The 14,860-nt window shown below is 46.7% G+C and overlaps 1 protein-coding gene across 11 annotated transcripts in view; it reads right to left on the minus strand.

Annotated features, from left to right (window-relative positions):
- Positions 1 to 3,990: 3,990 nt before the first annotated feature.
- chd9 (chromodomain helicase DNA binding protein 9) overlaps positions 3,991 to 14,860 on the minus strand; it is a 102,383-nt gene continuing 91,513 nt past the window's right edge. For 7 of the 11 annotated variants that reach the window (XM_076286936.1, XM_076286935.1, XM_076286942.1 and 4 more), the window contains 8 exons: positions 14,255 to 14,421; positions 13,501 to 13,797; positions 11,764 to 11,944; positions 10,988 to 11,130; positions 10,268 to 10,513; positions 9,893 to 10,030; positions 9,570 to 9,674; positions 3,991 to 8,540 (listed from right to left, as the gene is read on the minus strand). In XM_076286936.1, coding sequence (XP_076143051.1) covers positions 7,407 to 8,540; positions 9,570 to 9,674; positions 9,893 to 10,030; positions 10,268 to 10,513; positions 10,988 to 11,130; positions 11,764 to 11,944; positions 13,501 to 13,797; positions 14,255 to 14,421 — 2,411 coding nt within the window. In that variant the 3' untranslated portion in view covers positions 3,991 to 7,406. The remainder of the gene's footprint in view (positions 8,541 to 9,569; positions 9,675 to 9,892; positions 10,031 to 10,267; positions 10,514 to 10,987; positions 11,131 to 11,763; positions 11,945 to 13,500; positions 13,798 to 14,254; positions 14,422 to 14,860) is intronic. The other 4 variants (XM_076286946.1, XM_076286938.1, XM_076286940.1 and 1 more) reach the window with 3 other exon arrangements.

Below are 14,860 nucleotides of genomic sequence, written 5' to 3' on the forward strand. Positions count from 1 at the left end.
TTAAAGGAATTATAATATACACAGGCCTACTGGATGTCTAATTTTTAACCGATGGCTAAATGCCCATTGTTGAGGTGGTTTTGCTGCACCCTTCTGAAAAGGAAGCCGACAATAGATGACCAGTCACACTTGTTTCTTCCGCAGTGTCACCACATCAACATCACTCAGGGCAACCTGCATAGAAACTGCCACCAACAAATATGAGATTTGTGTAAATACACTGTCGTGAACATGTACAAAATTAAGACATTAAATAATACCCAAACACAGATAAAAAAAAATCATCATGAGCCCTAGGCTGAAATAGGTAGGCTAAATGTAGTTGCACTAGTTTGCAGCACTGAATCAAAACACAATCCCACCTCTGAGTGTGGTGGCACAAAGTTATCAGTATTAAAACAATTAAATCAGCTTCATGATTTAGCCTACAGAACACACTCATGACTTGCAAGGAAATGTCTACACCTCATGACAATATTTATTTTATTCTTAACATCTATAAAACTATCTTTTGGCATTTACATACAGACATCTATTTATTTGCTACTTTACTGACATAAAGCTTAATGAAGAGGTAGAACTGATGCTAATGAATAGTGACTTGGACTGAATGGTCCCTGATGAGAATGATGACTCCTAACCTGTGGGCTGTGGGCCAGCCCAGGCCTCTGGCTAACGTCCGGTCAACTAGATTCCTCCCCAGCATCCTCCTTGGCTGCTTCAACTACTGTTGGCTCCGAGTCGTCCGGGGTCGAGTCCTCCTTGCTCGAGTTGGCTGAGCTCGGCCTCTCCTCGGGCTTCTTGGCCGGGTCCACAGCCTGGGCCCCACGGCTTGAGTTGCAGCCCATTCTCTGGCACACCTTGTTCAGCTTCTGGTCTGGCAAAGCACTGGCGGCACTTCAGCAGGGATATGGTGTTTGTGTAAGTGTGTGTAGTGTGGTATTAATGAAAGAGGGGATGAGGCTAACCTTAGCCTAAATACCGACGACTTGTTGGTGTAGCAGGTGCCCTGTGGTTTCTATGGAAACCACAGGGACTTCCTGTTGGACCCACAGTGAGTAAGCACCTGTGTATGTGTATGTGTATGTGTGTGTGTGTGTGTGTATGTGGGAGAGAGAGAGGGGGCAGAAAGGGAGAGAGAGATTTTTTCCTCTTTGGTTTCAGTTTACAAGTCTTTGTTAGCGGAGGCTCCTAAGTTCTTATTGTGGTCTGCCTGCCAAGCAACAAGAGTTGAGATTTAACTCTGTGGCATGTTAAGGCACTGTTCGAGATAAAAGAGTCCGAAGATTGTTTGTCGGTCACTTAACAGTCATGGCAACTCATAATCCTGTGAAGACAGTGACACAAGGTCATCATAAGGTCACCACCTCTTAAGGGTCATACACATACCTATGCTCTTTTTTCTCTCTTTTGACACAGGCTAGCAGGGCAACCAGTTAGGAAACACTTCAAAGACAGTCTAATGACGAGGAGATGATTAGAAAAACATCATTGGAACAAACATTGCTGACAACCCAGATCTGCTCTCATTTGGTCATACATGATAGCCAGGCTTGGAATTTCACCATTCTGGGGGCAAGGCCACTTGGCCTTCAGTTGGGCATATTTGGTGGGGGGCACAAAGGCCACATGTCAGGGCACCAAGGCCAAAGTTAACTATACAGTAGTAGGCTATAAAAATGATCAGACAGACAGACAGACAGACAGACAGATAGACAGATAGATAGACAGATAGACAGACATATAGATAGATAGATAGATACTTTATTGATCCCCGGGGGAAATTCAAGAATTAAGTATTAAGTATATCAAGTATTTAGCCTATTCACTGCAGTAGACCTGCATCACTGTATGAAACATTACAAAAACATGAAACATGACATATTACATAGAACTGTAAATCATCTGATCATCTAATATTTGCAGATATCTAGGCTATATATAACATTTATTTTATATTTGGCCTGTTATGAAATCATGTATTGAACAATTTAAGCACAGCTCAGCTTTAAGAAACTCAAATAGCCTAGATGCATGCTTAGCATTTTGTGATCATTAAGGCTACTTTCACAAACTCTTAGTCAGCTGTCCTATGATTTACCAATATAGGCGATATTTGTAACATTTATTTTGTATTTGGCCCGTTATGAAATCATGTGGAACAATTTAAACACATTGTAAAACGTAAAGCCCAAATTTGGAGACATCCATGCATGTCGAAATTTACTGCAAATTCAAAACTAGATTACTCTGGAACGGCTAACTGTACAGGGGACTGCTTTACACTTTTGTGTTCGGTAAGGTCTGCTGTTTATTCTGATATATGGTTTGTCATGTGTTAAAAGAAGGGTTCGTGAAGTATTCCACCGAGATGAATGGGTAGTGAGATCATGGGACTCAAAACCTTCAATAGAATGTATGATTAAATTGAATTATATTATTTACTTTTCTCGCGAACCGTTCAACACAGCAATTATCGGCTAACATCGTTTAAAAGCTGAGAAAAAGCTCTTTCATGTGATACTTGTGATGTCTGTGTGATGAATAGGCTACTTCGTGAGTAGTTCAACTGAGAAGAATGGGTGAATTTGGACGCACTTTCTTTCTTGCGCGGTCACTTTCTCCACTGCGTAAAAGACTAAATTAATTTGCGCTGTGAATGCTAAGATTATTTTGACAGGCCACAGGCTAAATAAAAATCGCTATTAGTAGGACGCAAAGCAGAATATTGAAAGAACGGGGTACCAAGGCCACCGTGGCCTGTAAACCTCTGATTTTCAAAGGGGCTACGGCGGCCGGCGTGAAATTCCTACCCTGATAGCACTGTTTATGATTGTAGGTCATATCACAGCATAGACTTTATGCTTAATGCTATTAGCATTTCTGTGCGTCTACATTTTATGCCTTTATCCTGCACCCCCCCCCCCCCCCCCACCCTATATACTGGCCACCATTAAATGAGGTCACTTACTGTAATCCACTGAAATGCATGGCGGTGGTAGCATACAGTCAGTAAGTGATGCGCCCCTGGAGATGTACATAAACAGGCTGTTGCCTAGCAACTACACATACAACTATACAATGACCTTCAGGACAGTTTTACATCAAACAGGAACCGATTCCCATCCCCCACACCTCAAGATACACACAAATGAACACACACACACACACACACACACACACACACACACACACACACGCATACGAGGGAGAGAAAGAGAGCAAGAGAGAGAGAGAGAGGGAGATGAAAGCAATGTCACTGCAGAGGACACAAACTGTTCAAAGGATTAATAATTCACCACATTGGTTCCTCTGAGGTGGAGTGGAGGAAATATTTGATTCCTCATTCAGAGGGAGTGCTGACCAGAGGGCCGGGTCAGGTCAGTCTTCCCCTGAGCCAGTGTGTGCTGCCCTGGCTGGGTGACACAGACCCCACCCCCGTGTACAAAATCAAAAAGCACTTTTAACAGGGAAGTCAAAAGGAAATGACAATGCACATGCCAGGTGTCTTGACTGGAATCTCTGTCCACTGGAGAGAGGAAACGCCAAAACAAATAAATAAATATGTGACCATTATCATCTGAGGCTGCGACTCTCAAGACAGGACATGATGTAATAGTACACGGCACATGTTGAACAAGGTGCTTATGGGATCATGCAGCTGATCATTTCTGCCAGCACAACTCAAGACCAATCAAGCCTTTACCTAAGGTAATAAAATTCATGGTCCCAGTGATACATGTAGTTACCTACAAGGACACACCTACAATAGTGTTTATTTGCTATTCAAGTTATTCATTCAGTTTCCCTTGCCACTGTGCAAATACAGGTACTTATGACTCCATACATTTGAGGAAATGCACAGGCATATTCTTGCTTAAAATATGAAATTATTCTTTCTTCTGAAAAGAAACTACAAACTGCAAATCTGAAGACGTAGTTTACTGTAGCGACCAAAAGAAAAAGAAAATTAATGGCCAGAGACAGAGGTCATGGATAGTCAGAGTATGTTTAATAAAAATAATTAAACCTCAATTTCCTCTATAGAACTTCATAGAAAGTAATTCAATAAATTACAAATGACTTCTTAAGACGTTTTTCTTCCACTACATAAAGCATTATTTGACTACATAGACCACAATTTGCAAATATTGCAACTGTCCAAGAACATAAACAGGAAAAAAGAAGACTTGAAAAATGACTTTAAAAGGATATCTGTAAGCATAAAGCAAAACATGAAATAAAAATAAAAAGGCAATAGTCTATTCGCCATTTCGCTGTCTACTCAGTATAAATGACGAAGTGAATTAAACTCAATGTAGTGTAGTAGTGTAGTAGAGTAGTTTCGCGCTTTATGTTTGCATGTTGGTCGTCAGTTCCCTGTCGCAGTTTCATCTGCATCATATCAGTTCAGCACTTGCAATGTGTGAGTCATTGAGAGACATTAACATTACATACTACCTGAAATATCATTAATAAAATAATAATAATAATAATAATAATACAAAAAAAACAACATAAAAGTGTATTTTCAACCTTAAGTCATACTCATCACTTTGTCCATTGTCTACCGTGATGAGTAGTCTGTTCTCAGAGATCTGAGCGCTCTCTGTTTTCCCAACACGGGGCTCAGAAGTGAGAAGCTGACAAAACCAAATGAACAAAGTCAATTTCAAGGTAGCACGTGCACAGGAGGAAGCAGCAATGACTGGGCACTAGCTACAAATGACAAATCAAACACACCAAAACAGAACAAAACAAAACTGGACATGGTGGCTGCTTTTTAGATTCCCGAATGCAAAAAAAACCTGTGCGTTTGGGGCCTGTCTAGTGGAAGAGACAGAGCCAATCTTTTGTACCTGTCTATGCACAGGGGTACTGGACATCTCTATGTGTCCACGTCTGAATACATTATGTGGGGCTCTAGGAGTCGGCTGCCCCTGACACATCAGCCATAGATACTGTGGTTCTTTAGTGGTTGACTCCTGTCAATGACCGAAAGACTTGCAAGGTACCGTGCCAAAAACAGACTTTGTTTACAGCAATACAGCATAATGTGGGGGTCAGGGTGCCTCGACAGCAGCAATTAACCACAAAATAAAAACATCTTGGGACATTCTTTGTGGGGCCACCATTTTGGGAATTTGCCGTAAAATCTCAGCGAGCGCTGTACCATTTCTCACTTGTGTGCCTAACAGTCCAAAGCTCAATTAAGTGTGTGTGCGGTTTCTGAACAGTGATACTTATACTCCAAACGTCCTCAGAAAAGGCTGAGTAGCGATTCCAGTGTGTATGTCCTCATAAAGGTTGAAGTGACCGATGACGATACAAAAGGAGGCCAGAGGAGAGAGAGAGAGAGAGAGAGAGAGATAGGAGAGCACCCCTCCGTTCTTTCTGTTTTTCAGTATTCAGTAATGACGTGAACTCCCCTTCGACTCGAGAGGAATGGAGTAAGGACACTTCTATATCCATCTGCTGTATGTGGTGCTCACAAGTGGATGGGCAGCGAAGACGTTAACGTGAAGGGACAGAGAAGATGAAGACGTATCGATACCCCTTGGCCAGTAACACCCACCCCATTGCCAAACGGATCGTTCACAAAATGGAAGTCGGATCGAAAACTACAATACAATTAGTCCGCCACTGCTCCTCCAATAGAGCTAAGAGGCAGCATCTCCACTGACTAAGCTGGCAAGAACAGGCTTGTATCTAGTCAACACCAAAAGCTGTAGGTGAGATATTAAGCAATGCTTCAAACTTTTAAGGAGTGGTGATATCCACGTTACAGTTAACAGCAAGCTAACAAAGGCAGATAGAAAGAGTTGATGTCGACCACACGCCCCTCACTCACTGTACTGGTGGAACACTGGAGGAATACTTCTAAACTGAGGGGCGCGTGCCACGACAACAGCATACTACGATGGCAATAATCACCAGGTCAAAACGGCTCTCGTATTCTTCCAAGATCAAATACCTTCTTCTGCTCATTTCTATTCTTCCTCAGATCTACAGATCATCAACACATTCCCAATCAATCAGTACATTTTCCAGATGGGAGCACTGAGGAAGTACTACACAGCTAATCACTTGCGATATGATGCTTCTGCCATGCTGAAACAAAGAGGTCAGACAGACAAAATACTTTGTGCTCACAGCAATCACATCAGACAGGAAAGGGTGAAAGCTCTCTAGCACGCTTTAGAAAGTGACAGAACACAACACGAGAGGTTCTACTCATCCAGCACATTAACACTCACAAACGCCGGCGGAACCACACAAGCAGACCGAATGCAGAGAGAAGGGTTAAGGGCCAGAATAAGAGACATAGCAGAGTGCCCCAGTAACCGAAGACCACTTCTCCTGGGTTTGACCCATAGTCTGCCTTTGGTGCTCGGGTACCACAAACCAATCATACAACTTAACACAGAGGGCAAGAAACAGTGATGAGTTGTGCAACTAAATAGGCCTGCTGTTTTAAAAGACCTGATAGGAGATGAAAGGAGAGAAAACAATGTTTTTTTTTCCAGATCTGGATCAGGAGCATGTATGCGTAAGTGAGTGTGTGAATGCAAGAAACTGTGATCAATGTGTAGAGCAAGGCCTGCTCCCAAGGCTACTTGATACTTTAGTCGATGCAAAGACAAGAAGCTGTTTCCATTTTTTTTATAACAGGATAAGAGAGAAGAGTGGGAGTAGGAGAGAAAGTGTGAGAGAGAGAGATGAAGAGAGAGAGTGTGACTCCTCCTCAGTGGAAGATGTGTGGTGGATGAGAGAGGAAAACAGGCTGAAGGAGGTGAAGAGTCTACAGCTTCAGTGACATTCATTAGCTGCCCGAGTTATTGCTGACGTTTTCCAAAGTATGTTCTGCAAAGTAGAAGTGTCAAGGATCCTGTAAAAGTATTTACAAATGAAACCAAAAAATAGTTCAAGTCCACCCTTCCCCACACACTCAAAATATATTAATAGTACAGCTCAACAGGAGCAGTAATGTATTTCCTCTTTTTTTTTTTAATAAAATTAAATCCCAACATAATTAATACAATAATGCCTCTGCCTTTTAGTTGATTTCTTTTTTTTTCTTCTTGCTCGTTGCAATTGTACATCATTGTGTAATACAAGTTCACAAAGTCCATAAATCTACTAAAGTTCGACATGCAAAATGTCTTTCAAAACAAGATTGTACCTAAACAAACGCTGAAATTTAATTTCAGTTTCTTTAATCTTGGTTCTCTAAGGCTTTGTCTTAATTACACAACACTTTTTCTCTCGATTTTAATATTTACAAAAGGGGAAAGAAAAAAAAATCACAACATAAGTGCAGGGTAAATCATATATATGTGTATATATGTATACATTTCTAAGGAATATATAAATATATATGTGTATGTATATATATTTATAAAGGCTCAGTCTTCATCGCTCGAGTCAGAATCGTCAGATGATGAGGAGGAGCTGTCCGACTCTCCAGAGGAAGAGGACTCGACCTTCCCCGAGCCCTCGGGACCACTGTTCTCCTTCTGCTCCGCTGCCTCCTCCTCTTCCTCCTCGTCATCCTGCTCCTCCTCCTCCTCGCCCCCGTCTTCCGACCGGGCGGTAAGAGGCGGCGTGGGTTGTGCGGCGGAGGCGGCAGCGGGCGCATGGGCAGAGGTGGCGGCGGACGAGACGCTGGGGGAGGTGACCGTGGAGGTGGCGTGGTCAGTGTTTGCTGTGCTCTGGCTCTGCTGCGCTGCAGAGGGCAGGTTAAGGCCTGGGGTGAGGAGCATCCCTGGGTAGAGCATACTGGAGAGGAGGAGCGGGTTGATGGCCAGAGGGTGACCGGAGGCGGCCGCCGCTGCAGCAGCAGAAGCACTTAGTGGGCTGGAGCTGGAGGTGGAGGGGGCGGAGGAGGTGGCGGTGGCGGAGGAGGTGGACGCACTGGGCGCCGCGGAACTCTCCGAGATGGCCACCTCTGTCCTTTCAGCTTTGGTGTCGGAGGAGGGCGGCGGCTGTGAGGACGCCGCTGCGTCGGCCGCCGAGTTCTTACTGCCCTTGCTGCCCTTGCTGCTGCTCTTCCGCGTGGTGTCCTCTGGTGCTGATGCTGTCGCCATGGCGGCGGCCGCTGCGGCCGCCATCGTTGCAGCTCCTGCTCCTCCGTCCTGTGCCTTCCCCAGCAGGCCGCTCATGCCCAGCAGGTTGGGCAGCCCCGCCATGCCCGAGAGCATCATGGGAAACATGGCGGCCAGGTTGGTGGCGTCGCCGGCGGGCAGGCCCATGAGGCCCGCGGTCAGCTGCAGCGACTGGAGGCTCTGCAGGTTCTGTTGGAGGTTCTGCTGGAACAGCTGCAGGCTGGGCAGGTCCAGGCCCGACAGCAGGCCGTTGGCCAGGAGCGGGTTCAGGCCCATGGCGGCGGCGGCTGAGGCTGCCGCTGCTGCGGAGGCGTTGGCGCCGGCCGAGGCTGCCTTGGCCAGGGCGTTTTTGGGCCGCCGGCCGCGCCGGCTCACCTCCTCCGGAACGATGGGTCCAGTCAGGATCCGGTCAAACATGCTTTCAGGCAGGTAGCCCTTCAAGGGAGAGAAACAGAGATGATTTAACTTTCATTATTACACGGCTATTCAGAGTGCTGCAGAAAGTTCCATTCACATGAATGGGGCTTCCCAACGTTCGGAGGTCTGTTAAATCTATATATCATTGGCAAAGTACTGTATATAATCACCGCTGTCAATGGCAACGGGTTTTGTGCTTCTAAATAAACGTCTTTCATTAGCACTCCGCAAGAAGTCCGTTCGCTTCTTGCAATGGAATTTCAGCTAGTAACACGTTGAAAGTCAGCTAGTAACATGTTGCCACGCAACACCTGAAAGTGTCAAGTTCTATCTGTGTGGCGAACTATTTATTTTGACAGCGGAAGACACAAAAAGGTAGCAAAATCATTTTTAAAGACCCATTGTGTTAAGTGTCTTTTCTCATTTTGGTAAGTAGCCGTATAATAAGCGGGATAATGTATTGTCCGCCGGTAATTATCAGAAAATAAGTCCCTTCAGGTCGGGGTTCTGTTCTCCCTGTTGGGACTTATTTTCTGATAATTAACGGCGGACAATACATTATCCCTTACATATCATATGGTCCATGAACTAGTCATATACTGTAGGTCAACTGCAGTGATTACATGGGCTCAGTGGCTGGGCCCCATGCAGTATGATGAGCAATCAGTCATTGCAATCAATCTTGATTGATTAATCACCACTATGTGGATACTGTTTTTAGAATTGATTTAGATTAAGTGTTAGTATAATTTGTATTTTAGTATATTTAGTATAGTCTTTATCTTCTACTGTCCTTATTGCTTAGTTGTGTTTTTTTATATTATATACTTTTAATAACTTTTTCTGCTGTTAGTGAATGTGTGTGTGTTGTCTGTATGCTACTGAGACCTTGAATTTCCCCTGGGGATCAATAAAGTATCTATCTATCTATCATATAAGTGGGAGAAGCGCTCTCTCTGAGAGGTAAACGTGATGGCAAATGGCTTGTGGTGGTCACATCAGAACACTAGTAGTATAGAGCCTGGACAAATATATAAAATAACTCACCGACTGCTTGACCACGTCGGCCCACTCGGGTGGAACACCATATTCCGGGTGCTCCTGAAGGAACCGGCACAGATCCTTCAGAGGAGGGGCAAAGGCACCACCAATCTGAGCACAGAGCAGCATATACAGTAGGTCAGACACACACATTCACAAAGAATCAACGAACACATACAAGAGTACAGTAGTCTCCAACACACACACACACACACACACACACACACACACACACACACACACACACACACACACACACACACACACACACACACACACACACACACAAACACAAACACAAACACACACACACACGCGCGCTTCTTCACCTTGCGTGCATTTCTCCGGTTGATGATCTGCACTCTCTCTTCGCCTGTCAGGCTGTTGACGTCGATCTTGTTGGGGTTCCGGCACCGATGCCTCTTCTGCTTGGGCCTGCCATCTTGGAACTGCATCTTATTCACCCCCTGCCAACACAAACCATCTCCCTCACCCATGTGCACTCAACACCCCACCCTGGGCAGGACCATCCACCACACTCCACACGCTGATGCAGAATCCCATTCAAAATACTTCCTCACATGCCAGGATGTTTTTACCAAACTGGTACCAAAGAAACCGAGCGAACAAAATGGTAATAGGGAGGGATAGAGAAGGTCAAAGAGGAGGAGGAAGATGAAGGTCGGGGAAGAAGGGGAACTCACGGGGATGAAGGCTCCCACGTCCGCGACGAAGCCTGGGTGCTCTTTGAGCCACTGGTCCAGGTCTTTCCTCTTGGGCGCGTCGTCTCCGGCCAGCCGGGTTCCGTCCTTCAGGTGGATGACGGGCACCCGGCACTCGGCGTCCTGCGGGCCCTGAGCCTGGGGGCTGAAGCCCTGCTGTTGCTGCTGCTGCCCAGCAGGGGGTACTGGCACACTGGCCTGGCCACTGCCAACCCAACCTGGAGGGACCTGGAGGGAGGGAAGGGGAGGGGAGTGAGATGAGGGTACACACACACACATACACACACACACACACACACACACACACACACAATGCATACAAAGATACACACACACACAAACACCGACACACACACACACACACACACACACACACACAATGCATACAAACACACACACACACACACACACACACACACACACACACACACAATGCATACAAACATACACACACACACAAACACCGACACACACACACACACACACAATGCATACAAACACACACCCACACACCCAATGCAAACAAACATACATACACACACACACACACACACACACACACAATCATGCATACAAACATACACACACAGGAATACACACACACACACACAGTGAGCAGAGGTATCAGGGCCATGGGGTGGGGTGGTAAAGGGCATGGGTGAGGTGCTGATGAGGAGTTTTGAGATGCGACCGGTTTCTCACCCGCTGCTCCGGCATGGCTGGCACGCGGCTCCTGTTCAGGAACAGCAGGTCCATGCCCTCCACGTTCTTCCTCCGCCCGCGTCGCCGCTTCACCACAGGCTGGCCGTCCAGCACGCCGTTCAGTCTCATCTGACCTGCCAGTGCTGGGGAGAGGGGGGCACACATGAGTCACACTCACTCCCACAAACACACATCTCATATTCTCACATATATGTTTTTACATACACATATACATAAATACCTAATGCCCTAATATACAGTCTATTTTCAAACATAAACGTGCACTCTGACACGCACAATTGAAGCAATTCTAAAGCGTGAGGTAAGAGAATATTCTCAAAATGAAGACCCTGGGTGTTTGGTGCCACCTGCTGGCCTTTGAAGGAATAAACTCTAGCCTCCATCTAGCATGCAGTGTTTGGCAGCTCCAAAGGAAAGCCACTCTGAGCTTCTCATGTCCACATTCATCTAATCCAATCCTCTAGAGAGCTTGTAACCAAAACTGTGTATGTGGCCTTGACCGATTGTGGACTGTGGCAGTTTTACAGTGAAACTTTTGACACTTAAACTAAACTAAATCAAGGGATATTCACTACAGTGACAGGGTGACAGTTCAGTATCTTCTCTTGCCTCAATCCTGAGCTCTCATACTGTCTTATTTATTTTTAACAAATGGATAAATAAATAAATAAATAAATAAATAAATAAATAATCAAAGTTTAAAAGCATCAATGCTGAAAATAAAAAAACTGTCGTTTGCGGTGCAGTGTGCATACCTTGTGGATAGGGGGCGCTGGGGGTCTTGGTGAAGTCGGTGAGGCTGGTGTCCGAGGCACTCTGGAGCTCCTGGAGCCGGGCCAGGTACTGCTGCTGTGCCAGGGGCCCCTCATCCCCCTCCAGGGGCCTCTTCAGGTGTAGGCCAGCCTTCTGGAAGGTCAGCTTCAGACCGCCCTCCTGCTGCAGGGAGAGAGAGCACACGTGTCAATCATGCGTTCACACACACACACACACACACACACACACACACACACACACACACACACACACACACACACACACACACACACACACACACACACACACAGTGGGTCAGTGGGGCAAAAGAAAACAAAGCACTCCTCTCTATAGTATAGAAACCGAGACAAAACAGCAGGAGAGCAAAACTAATGAACAGAGACCCACAGCTGAACAAAATGAAACAGAACTGGGTCGGATATCTACCAAGTGCGGTCGTGCTACAAGCAGTATTGTCATTTTATATTTAGCATCCTTTTATAACTGCCCCTGTTAAACAAGATGCTAAAAGCATTACAGTGCATTACGATGCCTTTAGGAGGGCAACTCCAGAATGGCCCAGTAAAAATGAGAACTGAACTGAAGATGAGAGAGCTGTGGTCTGAAAGCATTCTGCTGATGCTAACTGTGATACTGGGCGTCTGCATCTAATGAATACGTTTGGCTGCCTTAATGGGCTTAAAAAGGTACAAACACACACACAGAGGAGTGGCATCCTGAGGTGGGTGGGTCTCTAATCTGGGGGCTTTCTGAGGTTAGGGAAGAGGGGAGTTCCTAAACCGCTGCCGCAGGGCTTTCCAAGCAAGTCACTCAGCAAGCCAGAGCGAGCGATGGGCGGTGCGGAGGAGTTGCGTTAGCCAGCGTGTGTGTGTGTGTGTTAACAGCTTCTCAGACAGCCACGTGGCACCGCCGATATGGGCTCACTAGCAGCAAGAAATGGAACAAGCAGCTGTTTGGACAGGAGAAAAAACAACAACAGCACTATAGCTGGCAAAGCTTCAGTGAGTACACCCATACTGAGCAGCGGCCAGAGAGAGAGAGAGAGAGAGAGAGAGAGAGAGAGAGAGAGAGAGTGTGTGTGTGTGAGAGAGAGTGAGAGAGTGTGCGTGTGAGAGAGAGAGAGAGTGAGTGTGTGAGAGAGAGAGTGAGAGTGTGTGAAAGAGTGAGAGAAAGAAAGAGAGAGAGAGAAAGAGAGAGAGTTTATGAGTTTACGGGAGCCCTGTGGGATTAAAGGCTCGTTGGAGTGCTAGTGCTGCTGCTGCTGCTGCGCTGGCCAGGCCGTGCGATGCAACTGCACTTGTTTAGGCAACTGCACTTGTTTGTTTAGATTTATGGGCCCGAGCAGCCTGTTTACAGTCAGTGGGTGGAGGGAACCAGGGAATGGCGGAGGTGCTCGTTAATTACAGTGCTGTCGACAGCCGTTTGCAGGACAGACTTAAAAAAACACACACACACACACACACACACACACACACACACACACACACACACACACAGAAAAAAAACAGTGCTGAACGCCGCAGTTAGCAGTCATGTCCTAAGGGAGAAGGACTTGGCGAAGCGTAGGGAGAGAGAGGGGGGTGGGGGGTGGGGAGGGGTGGGGTGGGGAGGGGTGGGGTGGAGGGGGGTGGGGTGGGGTGGAGTGGAGGGGGATGGGGTGGAGGGGGGTGGGGGGAGGGGAGGGGTGGGGTGGAGTGGGGTGGTTGAGATGAACATACGTTATTCATTTTCACTGAGAACTCCTTGTCTGCAACATGCTTGGTCACCTTTGACCCTTGCGGGGAGGCCGCGGGGTCCTCGGCGGCGGCGGCGGCGGGGAGGAGGCCGGGGGCCGAGAGGCCGCCGCTAACGGCCGACGATGCGGAGACCGACGCCACCTGGTGGTTGTCCAGCAGCTTGGTGGTGTAGAATGAGGCCACGGCGGAGCCGGGCTCGTAGGAGCGCCGCGTGCCGGGCCACTTCCCCTTCAGCACGGCCTGACAGATGCTGTCCAAGCGGTTGATCATCACACGGTCCTGCGGACGAGAGCACGCGTCACAGAAGAGATAAGGAAAAAGGCCAAGAGACTAAGTAGAAGTATAAATAAGTATATATACACTCTTTTGATCCCGTGAGGGAAATTTGGTCTCTGCATTTATCCCAATCCGTGAACTAGTGAAACACACTCAGCACACAGTGATCACGGAAGAGATGAGAAAAAAGGCCAAAAGATCACAGGACAATATAACATATAAAGGGCATTTGGAGTTTGTGTTTGATTTTCAGAAGTGAAATATCTCTACAGGAGAATCTACCCGGGCAAAACAATCCACAATGGAACACTGCTAGAGGTCACCATGGAAGGGATAATATAAAGTCCGCGGGTCAGTATCGGAAAATAAACCCCACAAGGACAAGCAAGCCTTGTGAGAGTGTGTTCTACTGAGTCTGTGTACATATGTGTGTGTGTGTGTGTGTGTGTGTTTGAGTTACCTTAGGCCAGTAGGAGGCAGCTAGCATGTATCCTCCTCCCTGGAAGGGGTTGGGGGGGTGTGTGATGCCGTTCTCCGTCACGCTGTTCTCCTGCGTCTCGTCCTGAGTGGTGCTGTGTGATGCCACACTGTCCTCGTCAAAGCCCTTCACAGTGGCCACTGCTGATGCTACAACACACACACACACACACACACACACACACACACGGCCATTAACACCTCCTACACGTATCCCTCTGCACACGAAAGCTCTTAACACTTATCTGCCAATATCATCATCAGTCAAGCACACACATTTTTCAGCTCAGCACTGGAAAAAGCAGTCGGTCAAAATGACCACAAATCATTAAACCAAAAGTGCTAATCATTACAAACCACTTTTCTAAGTGAAGTTATAAAGCATTACATGATTCTCTTAACATGTGCTGCTTTACAAGCCCCTCTAGAGGCCACTGAGATGGACGCAACAGGGCAGCAAAGACTAGACTGGACTGGACTAGACTAGACTGGACTGGACTGGACTGGACTGGGCTGGACTAGACTGGCCTGGACTAGACTGGCCTGGACTAGACTGGGCTGGACTGGACTAGACTGGACTGGACTAGAC

This window comes from Alosa pseudoharengus, unplaced genomic scaffold, assembly GCF_046254945.1.
Source record: "Alosa pseudoharengus isolate Yale_2024_CS ecotype anadromous, Long Island Sound unplaced genomic scaffold, YU_APseudo_1.1 YU_APseudo_1.1_scf_16, whole genome shotgun sequence".
NCBI lineage: Eukaryota > Metazoa > Chordata > Actinopteri > Clupeiformes > Clupeidae > Alosa > Alosa pseudoharengus.